The 23,074-nt window shown below is 41.3% G+C and overlaps 1 protein-coding gene and 1 long non-coding RNA gene across 6 annotated transcripts in view; one reads left to right on the top strand and one right to left on the bottom strand.

The window, feature by feature from the left end:
* Positions 1 to 23,074, top strand: part of FARP2 (FERM, ARH/RhoGEF and pleckstrin domain protein 2) — a 139,931-nt gene that overhangs the window by 2,737 nt on the left and 114,120 nt on the right. For all 5 annotated transcript variants that reach the window (XR_008677573.2, XM_004033463.4, XM_063695435.1 and 2 more), the window contains exon 2: positions 14,075 to 14,281. Coding sequence is in view for 4 of the 5 variants with exons in the window: in XM_004033463.4 (XP_004033511.2) it covers positions 14,099 to 14,281 (183 nt within the window). In the remaining variant the exon portion in view is untranslated. The remainder of the gene's footprint in view (positions 1 to 14,074; positions 14,282 to 23,074) is intronic.
* Positions 1,885 to 13,751, bottom strand: LOC129532011 (uncharacterized). Its single transcript, XR_008677574.2, has 3 exons — positions 13,462 to 13,751; positions 11,417 to 11,532; positions 1,885 to 2,007 (listed from the first exon to the last, which is right to left on the bottom strand). It is a non-coding gene; the product is annotated as an uncharacterized lncRNA (long non-coding RNA).

The following is a 23,074-nucleotide window of genomic DNA, read 5'->3' on the forward strand; positions in this document are numbered from 1 at the left end:
TGGTAGAGTACTCCATAGCAAGTAAACATGCTTCCGCAAGCTGAATCCCATCCTCCCATCCAAGGAAAATTTGAACCATTTTGATCCATTGAAATATGCTTTAGAATGTGACTTAACTGAAAAGTTGAAATGGTGTGTACACAGCAATTATAGTGTTGTAAAAATACATGAGGAGGTGAACAGGATCAGGAGGGTAGTTAGAGTGATGTAAGTGGTTTTATTTTAAGAGTCATGAATTGTTTTCCCCTAAACTGGTGTTTTAGCTTATTGCCATTTTAAAATTCAAAAACAAAAAGGCCCTATAATGTTGTAGGATGCAGTGATGAATCTTGCTTAATCCCATCTTTCCCCTTCCCAGCACATCCTCCTGATTGCTTCCGAAAACGAAAATGTGGTCATGTCCTATACCAGCTGCAAAACCTACTTTGGTATGAGATTCCATCCAGTTGGCCCACTAGAGCTCGCACAGCACAGCCCCAGGCCACCTCCCCACCTCCCCTCGGGTGTCTCAGCCCAACTATACTCATCCTTTCCCAGCTGCTCCTGCAGTTTCTATGTAGTCCTCTGCCTGTGCACACACTATGTCCTTTGTCCACCTGGTCTCCTGTTCCCCTGTGAGGGAAGCTGCTCCAGGTCAGGCTAGCCAGCGGTGCTGCCTCTTTCTTTCTGCTCTCTCTGTGACTGCAGTGGGCAGGTAGTACTGGTTACTTTCTCAGTTGTCTCCCTTTCTGAATTAAACTTCTGTATCTTTGTGTGCTCTGTGCACACCATGCAATCACGATGGGGTTGAGGCCGCTTGTGGAGCTGAGTGACTGCTAACAAATCACTAACCTTTCTGAGCCTGAGTTCCTTGATGCCAGCTGCACATGGTTATTGTGAGGATTAAATGAGATGACATAAGCGAAGGGCTTGACATGCATCTCCTTGCAGTGGTGGTCATACAGGACACGGTAGCTGTTGTAATGTGTACCAGTGCATTTTTGAGGCCTTGTCTTGGACCTTGTCCCCTTGATGAAGCCTCCTCCCTGTCTCCCTCCAGCTGCCAACTTCCTCTCTACCACCCTCACTTTACTCACTCCAGGGCACTTAAATCACCATTTAATATATATTAGGTACTCTCTTCTTTGTATTTGTCCACTATATAGGGGGGAATTTTTCTCTCTTAGGAACTCCTGTATCCCTAAGCATTTAGACTTGCCTGAAACAGAATAGAGCTCAATAAATATTTGAATGAATTAATCAGATTTCTTCTGAGGCAGAGGTAGATGCCAGGTTTTATGGAGCTTGAAGGTATACAATTTGGGGGGAAGGGGAGAACTCTTTAAGAGAAAGAATGCAAAGTTACAAATAAAAACTAATTTAGAAAGTGAGGCTGGGAGCGGTGGCTCACGCCTATAATCATAGCACTTTGGGAGGCCGAGGTGGGTGGATCACGAGGTCAAGAGATGGAGAGGCAGGTGGATCACAAGGTCAAGAGATGAAGACCATCCTGGCTAACACAGTGAAACCCCCCCATCTCTACTAAAAATACAAAAAATGAGCCAAGTGTGGTGGCATGTGCCTGTATTCCCAGCTTCTCAGGAGGCTGAGGCAGGAGAATCACTTGAACCCGAGAGGCGGAGGTTGCAGTGAGCCGAGATGGCGCCACTGCACTCCAGCCTGGGTGACAGAGCGAGACTCTGTCTCAAAAAAAAAAAGTGAATATTTAGAATGAGAACGTAACAAATTTGAAAAAGCTGATCAATAATGCAAATGGCTAAATTGAGAAAAATAACGTTTGTTAATTATCTAACACACCTGTGTAATATTTTTTCCTTTGGCTGTGTACTTTTTGATCACATTTTCATATGACAGGATATAGAAAGAACTCAGTGATTCCTCTAGCACAGTAGATAAATTTTTATTGTTGATAGGGTACATAAAACTTACAGTTTCACATAGATGTATTTGCTGTTTCTAGTACTGCTACAGGTTGGTGTCCCAGAAAAACAGGTGTTCAGGTAAATCCTGTTTCGCACAATTCCATTCAAAAAAGAAAAAAAAACACATCTAAGGCACACAGAATTGTACTGCTATATTGATTATTTTTCTGGTAACTGATCTATTCGCTTATATTTTAGCACGTCTGATGGTAAATTCCCCACAAACAAGCAACTGGCTCCCTCCATTTCAAAGCATGTTTCCTTTCCACTGCCCACACACTTCCCTGAGTCAGACCCCATTGGACCTATTCACATTGCCACAGGATCCCTGGCCCTTCACCTTTATTTCATAAAAGCCCTGGTGAACCAGCACAGTGGGTGATAGCAGTATTTCTAGAAGGAATACCCGCATTGAGATTGCTGGTAATCACCTAGGTTTGCATAGTAGAAGTAACTGTAAACAGCATAAAGGTGTCCTGTTAAACCCAAACTAAGTGTCTTTCTCCAACTTAATGTACCCTTAGGTGGATCTCAAAAATGCCAGCAGCACCTCCCAAACTACCTGACATGAAGGGGAAGAGGAACAGAGGCAGAGTTGCAGTGGGAAAAGGCAGTAGTCTTAATTTATTGCAATTAGAATATTTTGGGGGTAAATTTTACAAAAGTGTATGACCATAGGGACACTCTGCTTAGGGCCTTTCTCGGGACCTTGGAAGGAGTTAGTGCAAGTGAGGGCCCAGAAACCTGAGCCAGACTAGCTCTATAGTCAAACTGCTTTAGTGGGGGTAGTTTCCTGGTCCCTGGCTTGATGCCAGATAACCCAGTAGGGGAATGTGAGGTGAAGGTGCTAAGTGAATCTTCCAGGAGCTAGTGGGAATGTGTTTGGGAAGGAGGAACTACTTTTAGAAATTGTTTAAATTACTAGGCTTTTATAAATCTCTTGTCCCCTTTATTATTATTATTTTTATTATTTATTTATTTATTTATTTTTAGACAGAATTTCACTCTGTCACCCAGGCTGGAGTGCAGTGGTGCAATCTTGGCTCACTGCAACCTCCGCCTCCCACATTCAAGCGATTCTCCTGCCTCAGCCTCCCAAGTAGCTGGGATTACAGGCACACGCCACCACGCCCGGCCAATTTTTTTGTATTTTTAGTAGAGACAGGGTTTCGCCATGTTGGCCAGGCTGGTCTCGAACTCCTGACCTCAAGTAAACCACCCGCCTCCGTCTCCCAAAGTGCTGGGATTACAGGCGTGAGCCATCACGCCCGGTCCCCCTTTATGATTAAAATCTCAGTTGCTTTGTTAGTATAGTAGTTAATAAGATGAATGTTGGAAAACAAGTATCAGTATCTCAACAAGAAATGGAACCCAGAGAGTGTTTAAAAATATTAATTTTGGCCAGGCGTGGTGGCTCATGCCTGTAATCCCAGCACTCTGGGAGGCTGAGGTGGGCAGATCATGAGGTCAGGAGATCAAGGTCATCCTGGCTAACATGGTGAAACCCCATCTCACTAAAAACACAAAAAATTAGCCGGGCATGGTGGCGGGCGCCTGTGATCCCAACTACTCGGGAGGCTGAGGCAGGAGAATGGCGTGAACCCGGGAGGCGGAGCTTGCAATGAGGCGAGATTGCGCCACTGCACTGCAGCCTGGGCGACAGAGCAAGACTCCATCTCAAAAATATATATATATTAATTTTTAATTGAACTGTTTTTGAAAGGAGCAAATACAACTCTAAGGGGAAAGACAGTTATTCCAGCTTTCTCTTGGAAGGTAAGTAATGGCATACTGTAGGTAGCCCCTATCAGTTAAGACTTTTAAAGCTGGTAGTACTTCTGCAGGATTCTGCAGAGAAACCATCTGACTTCAAAGATAACGTATACTCGTCACTGTAGGTGATTTGACAAATACAGAAAATTAGGAAGAAGAAACTAAAAATCAATCCTCTTACCCCTCCCAATGATAACCATTATATATATATTTTAAAATGCATGGATGTGGAGCTGTGGTTCTGGGAGGTGGAGGGAGCATACTCCATCTTGCCTCTCCCACTGTCTGTGGCTGTAAGACCTGGACATGTGCATGGAGCAGCTGTTGAGGACTCCGACAAGTAAACGGTAACAGGCGGATGGGGGAGAAGGCCAGAATTTGAAGCACCACTTTGCACCAGTAGTGAGTTTCTTGTCTTCCCTTCAGCATCCCCTGCCCTGGACTCTGGCTGTCCAAAACCTGAAGGCAGGTACCCAGTGTGAACAGGGAGAGCTACAGAGTAGTTTTGTAGTTGGGCCCCAAGACAGAAAGTGGGAGAAAGCCATTATTTTTTTCCCTCTTGCTTCCTCTCCTCCGCTCAGCCCTGCAGTGGCAGGAGTGTGTGAACACCTAAAACTCTTAGGGAATGGGGAAAACCCCAGTTGCCTTTTTATTCTCTTCCCTCCTGCAGCTCAGTCCCAGGCAAGATGCAGGCACCAGAATAGCATGGCTAAATGGAGTAATTAAAGCCGTAGGTTTCTGGTTGGAGTCTGAAAAGGGGAGCCCAGGTCACTGGAAGGGATACTAGGGAGATTCCAGAGAGGGAATTGCTCAGGAAAGTGACCCCATGAAGTTGTTAGTTAACTTACAGGCTCAACACTGAGCTATGCACGCGTGATGTGAGCCAGAACAGGTTGCCAAAGATGGAACTCGGCTATGGGATAGACCATCGCCTGGAAGGCAGGCTGGCCACCAAGCAAGTAGGGACCGCAGGACATTGCTGAGGAGCACTGCAAAGGCTTTGAAAGTGAAAGTGACACTGATACCATGTTGTACAGAAGGCTGGTCAGGACTTGGGGACTGAATCCAGCCAGGCCAGTGCCTGCTCAACAAAATACCAGCATTCCCCATAGGATTTAAACAAGATCAAGAGTCTCTAAGAGTGTAATGTTAAAAATGTCCAGGATACAATGCAAAATTTACTCAGCATGTGAAGAACCAGGAAAATAACTCGTGAAAAAAGACACAGGCTAAAGCTGAGGTGGTGCCTATGTTGGAATTATCTGATAGACTGTGGTCTGCAGATTTGTGGCCTCCATGAGCTTGACCTCCTAGTGTTTATCCTGGGAGTATGTGACTGATTTGGCAAAAGCACATTGCAGATGTAATGAAGGGTACGAATCAACTAGCCTGTATTCGTTGTCTAGATTATCCAGGTGGGCCTTAGGTGATTATATGAGCCTTTAAAAGCAGGGATCTTCCTCCAGCTGGTAGCAGATGGGGAAGGCAGAGAGACTGGAAGTATAAGAAGTTTTCAACGTAACATTTCTGGCATGGAAGATGGAAGGGGCCATGAGCCAAGGAATGAGAATGACAAACAGCTGACAGCCAGCAAGAACTAAGGACCTCAGTCCTATACCCACACAGACTTGAATGAGCCTGTAAGTGTATTCTCCCCCAAGAAAATCCACATAAGACCCCAGGTCAGCTGACACCTTGACTTAGACCTTTTGAGACCCTAAGCAGAGAATTCTGGTGAGTTACATTACACTCAAACTTCTAACCCGTAGACACTGTGAGATAATAAAAGGCTGTTATTTTAAGCTGCTAAGTTTGTGGAAATTTGTTAAGGCTACAGTTAAAAAAAAAAATAAAACTTTATAAAGCCCCTATTATTAAAATAGTCCAAGAAGTAAAGCTACTCTTGAAACAGATGGAAATATAGAAAGTCTTGGCAAGAAAACAGAAGATATAAAGAAGTGGGAATTTTAGTGAAAAATACAATAACTGAAATAAAATGGATGAAAGAGTGAATTCATAATGCGTGGATTTACAGTTCTTTAAATCAGTTTTTTTTGTTTTTAATCTTTTTAATACTTTTCATTTTTTCTTGACAACTATTCCTTCACAGTCATTTTTAATATATCTTTTCTGCTCTACATCCTGAGAGAAACTTCTCTAGTAATGAACTGTAGAAATGATCCCTGTAAATATAGTCTTATGTTTTTTAGTCTTGAAGAATTTGCACTGTAATCTGTTGGACTGGGAGCCATGCCGGATATTAGTCTCACCCCTGCACAAATCAGGTCTGTGGCCTTGAGCAAGCAGCTTCGTTTTCAAGGCTGTAGTTTCTTATGGAAAGTAGAGACTGGGCCAGGATTTCATAAAGTAGGAGCTTCTCTCTCCCTCTCTCTCAGCTTGAACTCTTGCATGGGTTCCTTGAATCCTTATGTACATCAAAAATTATTGCTAGATTTGTTTTTTGTTTTGACTTGTGGAAAATTCCAAACATTCACAAAAGTAGAGAAAATAATAAATCAAAGCCCGTGTATACAGCATCAGTAATCAACACATGGACAATCTTTTTTTCCTGTACCCACTTCCACTGATCCCCAACTCGTTGGATTATTTTAAAGTAAATGCTAGATATTATTTCATTTTATCCATAAATACTTTAGTATCCATCTCTAAGAGAGGGACTTTTTTCCCCTTCATGTACCCACAGTACCACTAAAACACTAGAAAATAATATTAACCTCTTAGTATCATCTGATGCTTAGTTAGCATTCGTATTTCTTTGATCTGTAAATATTTGATTCAGGATTCAAATGAGGTCCTATATATAGCATTTGATAACATCATACCTTATAGATAACATGTCTTAGTAGTTTTTATTTACACACATACACACACCGTTTCCTTTTTTTGTTGCCATTTACCAAAGAGACAAGGTCATTTATCCTGTAGGATTTCTTTGTGGTTCTTTTATTCCTTAGGATATATTTTCCTGGTGATGTAGAATGAAGTTACTGGGCTTTGAAGTCACTTGAAGTAATTTTCTTTAGTTTAGCTGATGTCTTGATTTACAGTTAAGACCATTTGTTTCATTTCGTTTGGGTTTTTAGGACTTGTTTTTCTAAAATATTGATTTAATTTTGCTTTCTAATTATGTGAAACCATTTATGAGGTTCCCATATCAAAACTACTAAACACCGTGTACAGTTTCCAACATTGTTTACCCCTTTCATTTCCTCCCTCATAGGTAACCATTTTCATTAGTTTTTGGTTTATGCTCTTTTTTTTTTTAAATATAAACACATACCACTTTGGGAGGTTAAAGCAGTGGGATCACTTGAGCCTGAGAGTTCGAGAGCAGCCTGGGTAACCTAGTGAGACCTCATCACTACTAAAAAAAAATATATATATATATATATATACACACACATATATATATTTTCTTCCTCTTTTAACAGAGGTTAGCATGCCATGCACCTGGTTTTGCACCTTTTATTCACTTTCACACCAAAGCAGCGTATACAGATCTTGCTTTTTTCTGTAAAGATTTTGATGTTAAATTGGATGGCTTCATACCATCCCCCACAGAAGTGTTGAGAATCAGTTATCCAGATTCACTTCAGCTCCTAAAACTTCTGCTTTTCAGTTTGTAGAATTTTGTTTAACATAAAATCAGGATACCAGGTTGTAGAGGATCTAAAATACACTCTAAAGGAAATAATACCTCTGTTTAGTGTTCAGGCAATTAAAAAAAATAACCTGGAGAGTAAAAGTAAGATTTTCAAATGTTAGTTATGTAGAAAGAAATCTCTTTGGAACAATTAGTCTGTGTGTGTACTGTGTTGCTGAATTTGTCTGAAAGTGATCTTCCTTTTCTTGCACACATTTAGCCACTGTTGCATTATGCTAAGGTAGGAAGATTGTGATAACATGATTTTATGGGGTATATTTAATTTTTGGCTACCAAACACTATAAATTAGTAGAAATCAAGAACACATTTTGTTTCCATTTGTTCTCACATTGAGCTGCCTTATCACAGAATCATGGATTCTTAGACCTGAAAAATATCTGATTAACCCTTCCCTTCCTCTGTCATTTTCCAGTTGAAAAAGCTGGGGCTGGGAGTGGTGCCGTGACTGAGTTTGTTAATGGCAGAGTTGAAATTGAAACCTGAGTGTGCTGGCCCTGAATTTCCACCATCCCCAGCTGCTGTTGCCTCCTTCCTTGTTCCCCATTAGCACCTGCCTTTTTATTTGATCTTTTTTAAATCACAGCTTGATAGATACCTTTCTGTGTCAGTAAGCGCTCTTCCATCAGCAGAGTTCTTGAGTTGTTGACTGCCCTTCCTGGTGTTTGAGGGACAGGGTTGCCCACATATGGATCCTCCTCAGTGGTCAGCTCTGTGCAAGTGACACAGCCATCCTGAAGCGCCTGCTGGAGAAGTGTGTGCAGATGAGTTCTGCAGCACCCTCCTCCCCAAGCTTCTGGGGCCAAGCGTGGTTTCTGTGATGCTGGGGCCACACTGCCTTCAGACAACACTGTAGCAGTATTGGTGTGTTTTTATGCAGCAGTGTTCTGGGGAGGGTGTGCGATCCCTGCTGGCCCGCCCACCTGCCCAGCCAGCCATTTCTCATTAGCAGTTTGAAGGCCTTACTTTACAGTACAGGTCTTGACATTTTTCTCTGCTTCCTCACATTGACTATTTAGTTCCTTATTCTAAAAGTTAGTAATGCTTAGAAAGAGAATAAAGAAGGATCCGTCTCTTGCTGTGCTGCAGTAAAGAGGTAATGCGCCCCAAGGCCGAGGGATTGAGGAGGAATTCCATTTGAACATCATCAGCAGTGAAGTTTGTTCCCAATGCTGCAGTGGACTTTCATTTTAGATGAGTGTAGTGAAATATTAAGTTCATATTCTGGTTTCTTGGGTTGGTCGTAGAGGAGTTTAGTTTTTTATTTTCCCAAAGCAGACAGTGAAAAATATTTTAGGAAAGGTGATTTTTTTTTAATTGCAAAATAGAAATGTTAGCCTCTACCCGTTACTGTGGATGGTGGACTATGCTTTTGTCTAAAAAGCCATGTGCTGATTTTCCAGCAGAAGGGGAAGAGTTTTGGTAGCCAAGTCTGGGCCCAAGTCCTAGCTCTGTCACTTCTGAGTTATTTGTTCCTTGGCAGGCCTTTTTTTTTTTTAATAGATTTTATTTTTTAGAGCAGTTTTAGGTTAATAGCAAAATTAAGCAGGAGGTAAAGAGATTTTCCATATACCCTCCACCCCCACATACACACAGCATCCCCTACTGTCAACATTTGTCACTAGAGTGGTCCATTTGTTACAAACCTACTCAGTACATCATTATCACCCAAAGCTTTGGCAGACGTTTGAGCTGAATTTTCCAACTTTAAAATGGAAATGACATGTCACGGGGTTTTCTTTTATTATTAAATGAGACTATACCCACAAGAGCCGAGTCTGTAGTAGGCAGGACCAAATGTCATAGTGCAAATTGTATCGGCCACCAGAAATGTTTTTAGGAATGAAGGCAGCAAAGCATTTCATTCACGTTGAAAGAAGATGGCGCAATAAGCTGAGTCCCCCACAGATTCTTGGTTGTTTACATTGCCATTTTCCTCTGGGTATCTGGGAAGTTTTGCTGGCAGGAGCAGGGATGGGCAGAGGTTGGCACCAGGTTCCTGGGACCACAGAACATGGTGCACCAAGGACTGTTCATGGCCTTGCCGTGTTCCTAGTCTAGCCTGTGTGTTCTTGCCTCTTTAATACTTGTTTATAAGCACACAAAGCAAAACAAATGTAATTTTCATTAGTCAAAATTTATGTGAAACAGCCTCAGCCTCCCGAGTAGCTGGGATTGACAGGCTTTGACACCGAGGTTAACCGACAGTCACAGCAATGGGGTTACCTGCCGGTTTTCTATTAATGTATTTTTTTACATTTCTTTAGAGATAGAGTCTCACTATGTTGCCCAGGCTGGTTTCAAATGCTATTCTCAAGTGATCCTCCCACCTCAGTCTCCTGAGTAGCTGGGATTGTAGGTGTGCGCCACTATTCCTGGCTTTATTAAGGTCTTTTTAAGTTTTCATAAGCTTAGTAATAAACTTAAAGTCTTAAACTTAAGCCTTAGTCTTAAATTTAGTGTTAAAGTCTTAAATATAAGTCTTAGTCTTAATCTTAAAGCTGAGTAATTATTAAATGGATAGTTTATGCCACGTTACTATTATGTGACAACAAACAGATTTTTCTTTGGGATATCAGCAACAGAGTACCACAGGGTCATCTCCTCTCAAGTGAATCTGTCTTCTTAAGATCAGTCTCATGAACAAGGGTATCTTGTTGCGGCCCTGCGTCTCAGCTGCAGCCATGTTGACGTCTGTCTGGGCTAAGTGAAAATGAGGATGTAAGTCACTGCTTGGAAAGTGTGCAAACGTGTAAAGATTTCCTCTGTGAGCCACATATTTGAGAAGAGAGTTTGATATTCCTTAAGCTAAGAAAAGTGTTTTTTATTTGTCTAGTGCGTCATGTTCTCGTGGAAGAGGAAGCAATGTTAAAAAACTTGTTTTACACATTTTTGTTATAAAATAAACACATAAAAACATGAATCAGATATATGGCTTAATGAATTATAAAATGAACACTGTCCAGATCAAGAAATAAAACTGTGCCCTGCCAACCTAAGAACTCCTTCTCTGTGTTCCATCCGAGTGACAGTCCCTCTCTCCCATCAAGAAGGGACCACTTTTCTAGTAATAACTTCCTGGTGTTTTCTCTTTATGGTTTTATCAGTGGGATGTGCACCTCTAGAGATTACAGGTTAGTCTTGTCTATTTTTTTTTTTAGCAGTAGATGTTTAGACATGACTTTCTTATAATGAGTAGAAGAGAAAGAACCTGAAGAAATTTTTAAAGCTATACTTAAGAAAACATAAATGAGAATTGTACAGTAGAATAAATAAGAGAAATGACTTCTAAAAATGTATTTCAGTTGTATAAATGTTTACAGATTTGTAGCATTACTTAAGGGAAAGAATGCCTTTGGTGACCAAAGTAAAACATCCTATCCCTTGTTTCAGAAGAACCCACTGTTGGTGGTTCTATATTTAATAAATGTTGTGAGCTGACCAAGAACATATAGATCACTTATTTTTATTTTCATGTTTTCACGTTGGAGGTACCTTCGAAGTGGAAGTCTTCTTCATTTGCATTCTCTTACTTTTGCATTAACTACTCAATAAGTAAAAGTTTGTGAAAAAGAAAATATCATATATTCTCACTCATATGTGGGAACTGAAAAAAAGTGATGGTTACCAGAGGTTGGGAAGGGTAATAGGGGGTGGGAAATTAAGAAGGATTAATTAATGGGTACAAAAATGCAGTAAGAAGAAATAAGATCTATTGTTTGGTAGCACAATAGGGCAACTATAGTTAATACCTTATTGTATATTTCAAAATAACTGGAGGAGTGGATTTGGAATGTTCCCAACAGAAAGAATTCATAAATGTTTGAGGTCGAGGATATCCCAAATACCCTAATTTGACCATTACACGTTGTTTGCTTGTATAAGGATACAAAACTTGAGTTAGACAGTAGTTTAGAAGATCTATTATATAGCATGGTGACTCTAGTTAGTAACAACATATTGTATTTCTGAAAATTGCTAAGATACACACCGTATTTCTGAACATTACTAATTTTTCTGGATTTTAAGTGTTCTCACCACAAAAAATGTGAAGTTTGTGAGGTCATGCATATGTTAATTGCCTCAATTTGGCCATCCCGTAGTGTAGACATATTTCAGGGCATCATGTTGTACATGATAAGTATATACAATTTCTGTCAATTAAAAAATAAGAAAAAAAATCACATACCCCATAAACATGTACAATTATGCACTCATAAAAATTAAGTAAAAGTTTGTGGAACTGAAATGAAAAGGCTCGTTTATGATTCTCAGAACTTCATATATCTCGTTTAATATTAGTGTTGCAAAAACGGTAATTTTGTTAAAGTGTTGTTCTGTTTGTGGTTGTAGTCTTTTGTCTTTTGCTGTTATCATCTTTACAGTACATTTCATGGTGTACCAGTTCATGTTTTTTGGTGCCAGTGACATTAAGTAAATACTTAGCAAATGTTTACAGTAAGAATTTAGTTCCTGCCCTCAAGGAGCATCCAGCATGGAGAAAGACAGCTGAAGATGATGGGTAACTGCCAACCTGTGCCAAACGTGCCACTCAGGTAATAAATGTGTCAGTCAGTGGCTTTGTTTAGGAATTAGGATGGGACCTTGCACTGCCTTGTCATTTTGTTCATAGTACTCACATTTTGCTTGTCCAGGAGGATTTAGCTCTTCATTTGTTGCTTTCTTGTTTGATAAATTGGACGTGTGCAGAAGTTCAAAAGGTTGTCTTTGTGGGTAAGGTTTAAGTGTACAGTAGGAAATGCCTGGCAGTAAGTCACTGAGAGCCTATTTGAAATTAAGAGATTAAAAAGGTTCTTTTCTAGGTGTGGTGGCTCGCCTGTAATCCCAGCACTTTGGGAGGCCAAGGTGGGAGGATCACTTGAGGCCAGGAGTTGAAAACCAGCCTGGCCGACATGGTGAAACCCCATCTCTACTAAAAATACAAAAAATTAGCTGGGTGTGATGGCGCATGCCTGTGGTCCCAGCTACGCCAGAGGCTGAGGTGGGAGAATTGCTTGAGCCCGGGAGGTGGAGGTTGCAGTGAACCAAGATGGGGCCAATGCACTTCAGCCTGGGCAACAGAGCAAGACTCTGTCTCCAAAAAAAGCGGGGGGTTCTTGATTTGCTTGTCTTGATGACAAAATAAGCATGAAAAAGAGGAAAGGGCCCGGAGACTCGGAGCAATTAAGTTGTCATGCAAGGGGACTGGGCTAGAAATTGAGTGAGATTAACTCTTTAAAAGGTTACAGATTAGTGGAAGACTCTGAGAGTGATTGGGTGAGATAAAATAATGTGTGCAATGCTACATGCTTTGTTGATTAAACACCAAGCATTTGTATCTCACCTCCACCAGTTTTGCCATATTTTTTGCCATACTATGTTTTATTGTATTAAATATTTAAAAATTGATTTTTAAACATAAGACATTTCACAAGGGAAGTTGCCATAAATAATAGATAATTAATAAATATTAAAAACAAGCTAGTATTATTAATTCTAGCTGATACTTAATACTAAATATTTAGTACCTAATACGCCTGATCTTCGTTAAAAACAATGAAGACACATTTTACTATCTTTGTGTGTCCCATGCCATCATGTTGCAGACTTCAAATATACACAATAAAATCTGTTTTAAAAAATATATACCCAATTTGAATGGAAAAATAAAATCTACAGTGCATTAAATAAATAACGACAAGCATAGCACTGTTAGACTTAACAGCTTGCAAGCAGAGACCTTTCTCTTGGCACAAAAGGAGAGTTGAAAAGGACCTGAGCTCCTCCCTAGGGCAGGTGTTTGACCTTCTTGGGCCCTCATTGTCATCTGTTAAGTGGGCTGTGGATAGTGATGAGGGGGTTATTGTGAGTATGGGGGTTATTGTGAGAATGGGCAGCAGCTGGGAAGGGCCTGACCAGGGGCAGGTGCCTCCTGCTACTGGGCATGTGGTCCTTGTTACCCTTATCCAGGCTGTCATTCAGTTCCATATGTGAAATTACATCCCAGACTACCAGTGGCACCCACTCCACCCTGGCGAGACACGTTAGAAAAATCGCGGGTTACAAAGCTGGCAAAGACAAACCTGGCTGTTTTCATCTCCTTTGTTGGCATTTTTCCTCAGCTGGAGTAGCCCTTTACTCCACATAAAGTCAGCAGAGGGGAAGAACAGCTGCACGAATGTCTCAGCTCTTGCTGTGCACTGCCTGACACGCGTTGATGCTGTGCTTTGTGGAGCCTGTTTACGTTTGGTAGAAATGGCACCATCTAGTACTTAAAAAGGGTCATCACCACAATAACTGTTTGGGCTGGTGGCGAGAGGTGTGCCAGGGAGTGGGCAGCCTAGGGTTGGTGTGGCAGCCCTGGGCTCTCTTGCCTCTGCTAGGTGGGTGGGTGGTGGTGATGTCACTCGTTTGTGAGGTCTAACAGGTTAAATGAGTTAATGGGTCTGCCTGGCTCATAGAGCATCTGGAAATATTGTTATTGAGGGTGGTGCTTGTTATTTTATGCTCCACCTATGAGCGCCTGAGTAGAAAATAATCTTTTGTGACACTTTCTTTTGAAGTGATTAAGACTCACAGAAGTTGCAGTAATAGTACAGAGGATTCCCATGTCTCCGATAATTCGTTTTTTACCTTGTTTTAGTACCTAAATAATGTGATAATTCCTTCATGTGGTTTTTTTTTTTTTCATTTTAGTGTTTTCTTCACTCATGGTGAAGAATGGGGGAGATAGAAGGAACATACAGAGTCCTGCAGACTGCAGGGACGCGCTTGGGTGCCCAGACCCCTGTGGGAGTTAGCACCCTTGAGCCTGGGCAGACTCTCTTGCCCAGAATGCAAGAGAAGCACCTGCACCTCAGAGTAAAGCTGCTGGACAACACCATGGAAATATTTGACATTGAGGTAAGAAGCATGATTTTTGGAGGCATATTTCCTTATATCTTCTAACAGTCAAATTATGTACCAAATTCCATTTTGCTGGTTAGACTTTGCATATTAAGTTGATCAAGAGTAGCTTTGGTAACACATGAGAAAATCCTTAGAAACAGTAAATCTGAATTTCTCCTTTTATTTGAAAAGTGGTATTGTATCTTTTGTTTAAAATTGTAGTATAATTTGGTCTTTCTACTCATCTTCTTTCATGAGAGGCTGGCTAAGAGACTGCTGGAAGGTGCAGACTGGAGCCAGATGGTACACCCAGACCTTCCCAGCTTAAGCCACCTGGTCTCAGCGAGGCCCGGGCCACCTGGATGCGGGGATGCCACTTAGCTTCCTTGTGTGTCAGCTTCCTTTTCTGAAACAGAGGGACAATTATAATCCCTTTTTCTCAGAGCTGCTGGTGAGAGGATTGAGCAAACACGCAGAGCCTGTCATGCAGGAGGTGTTGTATGGTGTTAACATATAACTTAATTTTCTAGGTCAATGATAATACAGTTTTTATTTTGAAAATTCCCTGATAGAAGATTGCACTGGTAATATTAGCAAGAACAATTAAATATACTAAGAATATATGCATATATCAATATTTAAGTAACACTATTTTTTAGATCCATGTGATGTATTAGAAAACATTTTTTTGTTTTTCTACATGTTATTAGCATGAAAGTTATTTTTATTTATTCATCTTTTACTTTTTTTTTTTTTTTTTTGAGACAGGGTCTTGTTCTGTCAACCCAGGCTGGAGTGCAGTGGCGCGATCACGCCTCACTGCAGCCTGGACCTCCTGGGCTCAAGCGATCCGCCCTCCTCAACCCCGGGAGTAGCTGGGATTACAAGCATGCACCACCACGCCTGGCTAATTTTTGTACTTTTAGTAGAAACGGGGTTTTGCCATGTTGCCCAGGCTGGCCTCAAACTCCTGGGCTCAAGGGATCCTCCCACCTCAGCCTCCCAAGTGCTAGGATTATAGGTGTAAGCGACCGTGCCCGGCCAAAAGTTCTTTTTAAAATTATTGATTTTCATATGTAATACACAAATACATTCTCTTTTTTCTAATTTTTTCTGGCTTTCAAGTAACATCTTTAGAAGCTTTTCTTGCTCTTAATGGCACAAAAGTAAGGACAAGAGAATGAATTTAAACTAGCAGGAGGTTTATTTACACTTGGGAATTTCTTTTGAGGAGTCAAGATGCCACACAGAAAACAAAACTATTATTGAGCTGTGGACCTTATTGCGGAATGCATTGCATGGGGTGGGAAGGAGGGAAGAGGGAACACAGAGGAGGGGAGCTTGGTGGGTGGGGCAGTGAAGCTCTGAGCAAGGTGGTCTCTGGCTTTGAGTGTTGTTTGAAGGCAAGTATGGAGGGTGTAAGAACTCAGGGGACCTGGATGCTTTTCTGAAGCGCTTATCTGAGGAGGAAGTGAAAGATAATTTCATCAGGGCCATGGTAACTGAAACTGGTAGGACCTGTCTGTCCAACTTCCCACGTCACTTCTGTTGCAGAGAAGGAGGTCTGAAGCTGGGCAACCTTTGAACCCTGAAGAGTAGCAGTCGGCTGCCCTTTCACCAGCTGTTGGGTGACTTTCCTGTAGGAAATAGGTTAAAGTCTGGAAACTTAATTAGGCTCCCAAATCTTTTTCTTTTTTTTTTTTTGAGGCGGAGTCTTGCCATGTCACCCAGGCTGGAGTGCCATGGCACGATCTCGGCTCACTGCAAGCTCTACCTCCCGGGTTCACACCATTCTCCTGCCTCAGCCTCCCGAGTAGCTGGGACAACAGGAACCCGCCACCATACCCAGCTTATTTCTTTTTTTGTATTTTTGGTAGAGACGGAGTTTCACCATGTTAGCCAGTATGGTCTCGATCCCCTGACCTCGTGATCCGCCCGCTTCGGCCTCCCAAAGTGCTGGGATTACAGGTGTGAGCCACCGCGCCCAGCCCCAAATCTTTTCAATCAAGTGTTTGGAGGAATTTCCACCATGTAGTCATCCTCCAATAAACACATTTACCGTTGTCTAGGCTTGTAACAGGTGCAAAATTTAAGAGAAAAAAAGTAAAAGAAAAATAATTATACTAATAGGTTTACTTTTTGAGTGTCTTTTTTTTTTGTTCTGCCTACTGGACTTTATCAACTAAAACTAGGACCCAGAAGAAAAAAGCACACATTTGTTGTTGAGTCATAAATAAGGTGTAAATTCTTCTCTAAGAAATTCACCTTTACTGAGTATGAGTCATTTTATACCTAAGGAAATAAGAGATGCCATTTTGTGAAGGTTTTGCAATATTTAGAGCTTGTCAGTTTTAATAAATTGAGATTGTGGTTTCAGTTAAATATAACCGTCATGTTTGGTATTTGATATATCTGGCAGAGTTACCAGAAATTAAAGAACTTTTATCTGAAGCAAAAGAAAATGGTCTTGCATATTCTGAATATCCTGGGTTGGATGGGGTACTTTTTTTTTTTAAGAGACAGGATCTTGCTATGTTCCCCGGGCCAGCCTCTAACTCTTGGACTCAAGTGATCCTCCTGCCTCAGCCTCCCAAGTAGCTAGGACTACAGGTGTGAGCCACTGTGCCAGCTTGGGGTATTTTTTACATTGTGTTGCCTGCTGATACACACCTTTAGGGAGAGCTAAAATTCAATATATTGTAAGTTGGTTGTATTCTGCTTCCAAGTACCCTGTCCTCCACAACTGCATCAGTTAGCTTTGTTAAGTAACAAACCATCCCAAACATGGAGCTTAAATCACAGGTCTGTGTGTTGGTTTGGAGGCTCTACTAGGCTGACTTGGAGGGTTGGGCAACCTGGGATTGCCTTACCCACACATTTGGCACCCTGGTTGGAACCTCATGTGCAGAATCTCATTCTCCCTCCAGCCCACTTGGCCTCATTTTTGTGGTCACAGAAACGTTCTCAGTCCAGAAGTGGGCACTGCATTGTCCCTTGGGCTCTTGGCTTGGAGTTTGTCCATTGTCACTTCTGCCACATTTTATTAATCAAAGCAAGCTCCCAGGCTAGCTCTGATTCGAGGGGTGGAGAAGTAGAGGCACCTTGATGGGAGAGCGGCCAGGAATTGGTGAGCATTTTTTGTAATCTACCGTGACAAATATTGCCAGTGTACCAGGATACAGCCTCTGGAAGTGCAATTGGCTGTGCCACTCTAAGGTTTGGTGTCAGTGGGCTGGTGTGTAGGGCCTGCCCTGAGTGGGCAGAGTCCCCTTCTGGGGAAGTCCCCCCTGCATAGCCCCACAGAGGCAGGCTTGTCCCGCCCCCTCTTCCTTGTTGTCTTTGGATCAAGGCTGGTTGCCTGACCCAAGCCCACCATCACTGTCTTGCTGTCATTTGTCCACTTGTCTCATTCGTATTCTGTCTTTCTGCCTCTTGACTTTACATTGGAACCAAGAGACAGACTGTGGTCAGGTGGTTTTTGCTGTTGGACCTGTAGACTGAGGCAGACATTCGGCTACAGGGTGTCGGGTGCACTGAGCAGTGAGACCCCTGGCTGGGCAGGTCTGTCTTGGTGAAGACACCACATCCTGGTGCCTGCTTGCTGTCTCCCTGCTCCTGAAATGCAAGTTCTGGGAAGGAAAGGCTGTATTGTGTCTACTTCTGTGCCTCTGGTGTTTGGAACAGGGCCTTGCTGAGTAAACGTGTTAAATGAATGAAATCGAAAGTTAGATTTGGTTAACAGACTTTAAGAATGTTTTGAATTTTTCCCTCTATAGCAGTGTTTTCTAACCTCAGGAATTCAATTTTGTTTTGTTTTGGGGTTTTCTGGCCATATGCACCTATCTTATTTGTCTGTTTACTAGATTATCTTTTCACTTAAGTCTTAAGCAGTAGTGTTCTTCCAGGGAGATGTGCTGATATTAAACTTGAAAAGCACTAGCTTCTTCTGTATTCTTATGGCCAGAAAACACTGACATTGTGTGGTGCTGTGCAGATTCCCCAAGTTGATATTGGAAGTTTACATTTCAGGAGCCTTTTTAACATAGGGGAAATTTTGATGTTTCGTTGTTTTTAAAATGTTTATTTTTTGCTTTGGTGAAAACATAGACCAACTTGGCCTGAAGACCTCAGTGTTGGTGCTCATGGCTGTCTGTCCATGTAGAAAACCATGTTGAGTGGTTTTATGTATGTCTGCAACAAATAAGCCCTGGCTGTCTTCCTTATATTTTCTTCAGAAAGTTGAGCTCTCTAAGTCTCCAGTTTTATTTATATCTCCCATCTCCCAGAGTGTACAAATGAAAATCTGTTTTCTATCAAGGCAAATTGCCACAAGAATGGCAAATGATTCTAGAGCAAAAACTGCTGACAGAGAAGCTAGTGGAGGTGATTGAGCACAGGGTTATATTTTGTTCCCATTCTTTCCTTCTAGATCTAGAAATGCATACGTGTTAATTCTTGCAGCACTCTTTCTCTAGATCTAGAAACACATGCTTGTTTATTCTTGCAGCTCTTTCTTTCTAGATCTACAAATACATGCATATTTATTCTGGCAATGCATTCTCTCTAGATCTAGAAATGCATGCTTGTTTATTGTTGCCACCGATAAGTCAAGATGATTTGAAGCTAGAAGCTATTCAGTATGTAATAGTGTTGGTGGATAAAATGGAGCTGAAATGTTTTAACAGCTTTATAGAGATGTAATTCACATATCATACAGTTTACCCATTTAAAGTGTAAAATTCATTGGTATTTAATATTCACAGAAATGTACAACTATCACCACAGTCAATTTTAGAGCATTTTAATCACCCCACATGTTTTAGCTGTCACCTCCTCAACCTCCATCTCCCTTCCCCTCAGCTCTAAGCAAACAGTAACCTACTTTCTATCCCTATCGATTACCTTGTTCTGAACATTTCATATGAATAGGATCATATACTATGTAGTCTTGTATGACTGGCTTTTTTCACTTAGTATGTGTTTTGAAGGTTCATCCATGTTGTAACATGTAGCAGTACTTCGTTCTTTTTCATGGCTGAATAATATTTCATTGTATGGATATACCACATTTTATCTGTTCCTCAGTTGATGGACATGTGGATTGTTTCCATCTTTTGGCTATTATGAATAATGCTGCTGTAAACATTCATGTACAAGTTTTTATGTGGATGTATGTTTTCATTTTTGAGAGGATAAAGTCGTCTCTTGGTATCTTAGCAGGAGTGGGTCTAGGACCCTTGAGGATACCAATATCCATCTATGTTCAAATCCCTTATATAAAAAATGGTATAGTATTTGCATATACACATCCTCTGGTGTACTTTGTTTATTTTATTTTATTTATTTATTTATTTTGAGACGGAGTCTTACTCTGTCGCCCAGACTGGAGTGCAATGACGTGATTTCAGCTCACTGCAACCTCTGCCTCCTGGGTTCAAACAATTCTCCTGCCTCAGCCTCCCGAGTAGCTGGGATTACAGATGCCCGCCACCACACCCAGCTAATTTTTTGTATTTTTAGTAGAGACAGGGTTTCACCATGTTGGCCAGGCTGGTCTCAAACTCCTGACCTCAGGTGATCCACCCGCCTTGGCCTCCCATAGTGCTGGGATTACAGGCGTGAGCCACTGCGCCCGGCCATCTGGTGTACTTTAACTCATCTCTAGATTACTTATAATACCTCATACAATGGAAACACTATGTGAATACTTGTTATACTGTATTGACTTTTTTTTTCTATTATCTCTCATTGTACTATTACTTTTTATCATTTTGGTGGGGTTGTTTTTATCCTTTTTGATCATCAGGTGGTTAATCAAATCTGTGGATGCCAAACCTGTGGATACAGAGGACTGACAGAATACCAGAGTAGAATTGCTGGGTCACATGGGAAATCTAGGTCTAATCATTAAAGGAACTGCCAGACTGTTTTCCAAAGTAGCTGTGCCATTTTGCATTCCTGCCAGCAATGTTATGTGTTCCAATTTCTCCACATATTTGCCAACACTTATTTTTTTCTGACTTTTTTATTCTAGCCATCCTAGTAGGTGTGTAGTAGTATCTCACTGTGGTTTGAGATGATATTTTTATTTTTATTTTTATTTTATTTTATTTTTTTTGAGGCAGAATTTCACTCTGTCGCTCAGGCTGGAGTGCAATGGCATGATTTCAGCTCACTGCAACCTCTGCCTCCTGGGCTCAAGCAATTCTCCTGCCTCAGCCTCCTGAGTAGTTGGGATTACAGGCGCCCACCACCATGCCTGGCTAATATTTTTTTTTTGTATTTTTAGTAGAGACGGGGTTTCGTCATGTTGGCCAGGCTGGTTTTGAACTCCTGACCTTAAGTGATCTGCCCCCCTCGGCCTCCCAAAGTGTTGGGATTACAGGTGCCAGCCACCATGCCCGGCCTATTTATTTTTTTTGAGTCAGGATCTCGCTCTGTCACCCAGACTGGAGTGCAGTGGCATAGTCAAAACTCACTGCAGCCTTGACCTCCCTGGGTTCAGGTGATCCTCCGGCCTCAGCCTCCCGAGTAGCTGGGACTACAGGCATGCACCACCATGCTGGCTAATTTGTTAAATTTTTGTAGAGATGGGGTCTCCCCACATTACCCGTTTGTCTCAAACTCTTGGTCTCTAGCAATCCTCCTGCCTCAGCCTCCCAAAGTGCTGGGATTATAGGTGTGAGCTACCACACCTAGCCAGAAGCCAACTCGTAAACTGATTTTTGATCAGGAGAGAAATCTGTATGATGTATTTAGGGTGGAGGCCTATTTGTGGATATTGACTTCAATTATGTTTTATTTTAAGCCACTTTTGGCATTTATTAATGAGATATTTAGCTAATCAAAGGTCAGTGACTAGTTTTTTTATCTAGTAAAGTCTTGATTTGTTTTTAGTTGATTAAACAAATTCTTTGGTTTTGAACATAGAAATCTGGCCTCAGCTCTAAAGAATCTTGTTTTTGAGCCATAATTGTTTTAAAACCATCTGAAAGTTTTGTGTCAGCTTGCCTTGTCTTGTGTGCTAAGTCATTGGGTAGAAATACTTTCAGCTCCAAACCATGCCAGGTGTGAAAAGTGTCTAACTCCATTGCTGGATGCAGTGGAAGGAGAGTTGAGGTGCATAATTGAGACCCCGTTCTAGAAAGTCTTCCCAGGCTCTTTAGAGGGTAAGATGTCTAGAACAATTATACTCTCATTAATTCATAGTTAACTCTTTGGTTTAGGAGTTAATGCGATTTAAAGGTTTTCTATTATCTGAAAGTTAGTATTATGGAGAAGAGATATGTAATGATTAAAAGAACAACCTGGGATGCAGTTTAAGGGTGTGAGGCCTTGCCCCTGGCAGCGAATGTCCTTTGCCTTTGCTGACAAGTGGGGATTGCATCTAATGAGCGTGAGGGTTTTCTTTATTATTGTTCATCTACTTTCTCACGTTCCCTTTTTCTTTAACATACTCACAGTTGTTAGGGTGGACTTTCCTTCTTTTTTTCTTTAGAACTGCAGAGGCTTTAGGTTAAATAGTGACAAGTAGGAAGACAAATTCTCAGTCACGAAGTTCTGTGCTAGAAGGCTTTAACTTGCTATTCCAGTAAAAACTTAATGTTTTCATTCTGGCAGGAAGAAATAGTCAAAATTCCAGAAAGTATTGTAGCCAGATGTTTGTCATTGCTCACACACGAACATCCTAAATATAGCAAATAAACTGCCTTAGAACTTATTTTGGTCTGACCTCAGAAGAAAAAGTAACTCAGCTTCTGAAATTTGGGGATAATAGAGGTTTTATACAAAAGCTCTTATGTGTTTCTGGGATACCAAGCTATTATGTGACTCTGCCCTAGCTTTTAAAACCTGTTATTTTGTCTTGGAAAGTTGACCTATTCCTTTGACCCTGATGCTCAAGAATGTGGTAGGGTGGTGCACAGCAGAGACGTGGACATTTTTATTCTTAGTTTTCCAGTGGTGATGTTGGCACTCCCAGAGCCAGCTCCCCCACCAAGCCCTAACACACATACACAAGCAAGGTTGGTAAGTCACAGTCTGTGTTAGATTACACAGCAAGGGCGACTGATGAAGAAGTTAGGCCAGCAAATGGAAAAGAATAGGGAAATGTCATCCTATTGATCCCTGTACCAGTGAAGACGCCATGACAGTGGTTGTATAGCAGAGAATAACCAAGTTATTTCAGGATCGCAGCAGAGGGTTGTGGGAATGAAACTTGCTGACTGGGTCACCTGGACTCGCACACCATTTGTTGAGCACCTGAGAGTTCTAGCACCCGATGTTGTTGATCACATATCAGGTGACACAGGCAGTGGCTGACCCATGTGAGCTGTGAGCCCCAACTCAGAAACCCCTTGATCTACTCGTACCCATGTAACTCCCCCATTTTTGATCAGGAGAGAATTTGATTCGTTGTTATTTGATTTGTGGGAGGCTAGAAAAACTGAGCTTGTACAGGTTGAGTATCCCTTATCTAACATGCTTAGGATCAGAAGAGTTTCAGATTTTTTTCAGATTTTGGAATATTTGCATTATGCTTATTAGTCAAGCATCCTGAATCTGAAAATCCAAAACCTGAATTGTTCCATGAGCATTTCCTTTGAACATCATGTTGGCACTAAAATTTTTTGAATTTTGGAGCATTTCAGATTTCAGATTATTATATTATAATAATTATATTATATTATATTATATTATATTATATTATATTATATTATATGGGATGCTCAACCCATACTATATTTTATTTGACTGCCTCTGAATTGCCACTACCCTTCAGTTCTTCTCATCCCTCCCCTGAAACTT

Source organism: Gorilla gorilla, chromosome 11 (assembly GCF_029281585.2).
Source record: "Gorilla gorilla gorilla isolate KB3781 chromosome 11, NHGRI_mGorGor1-v2.1_pri, whole genome shotgun sequence".
Classification (NCBI taxonomy): Eukaryota; Metazoa; Chordata; class Mammalia; order Primates; family Hominidae; genus Gorilla; species Gorilla gorilla.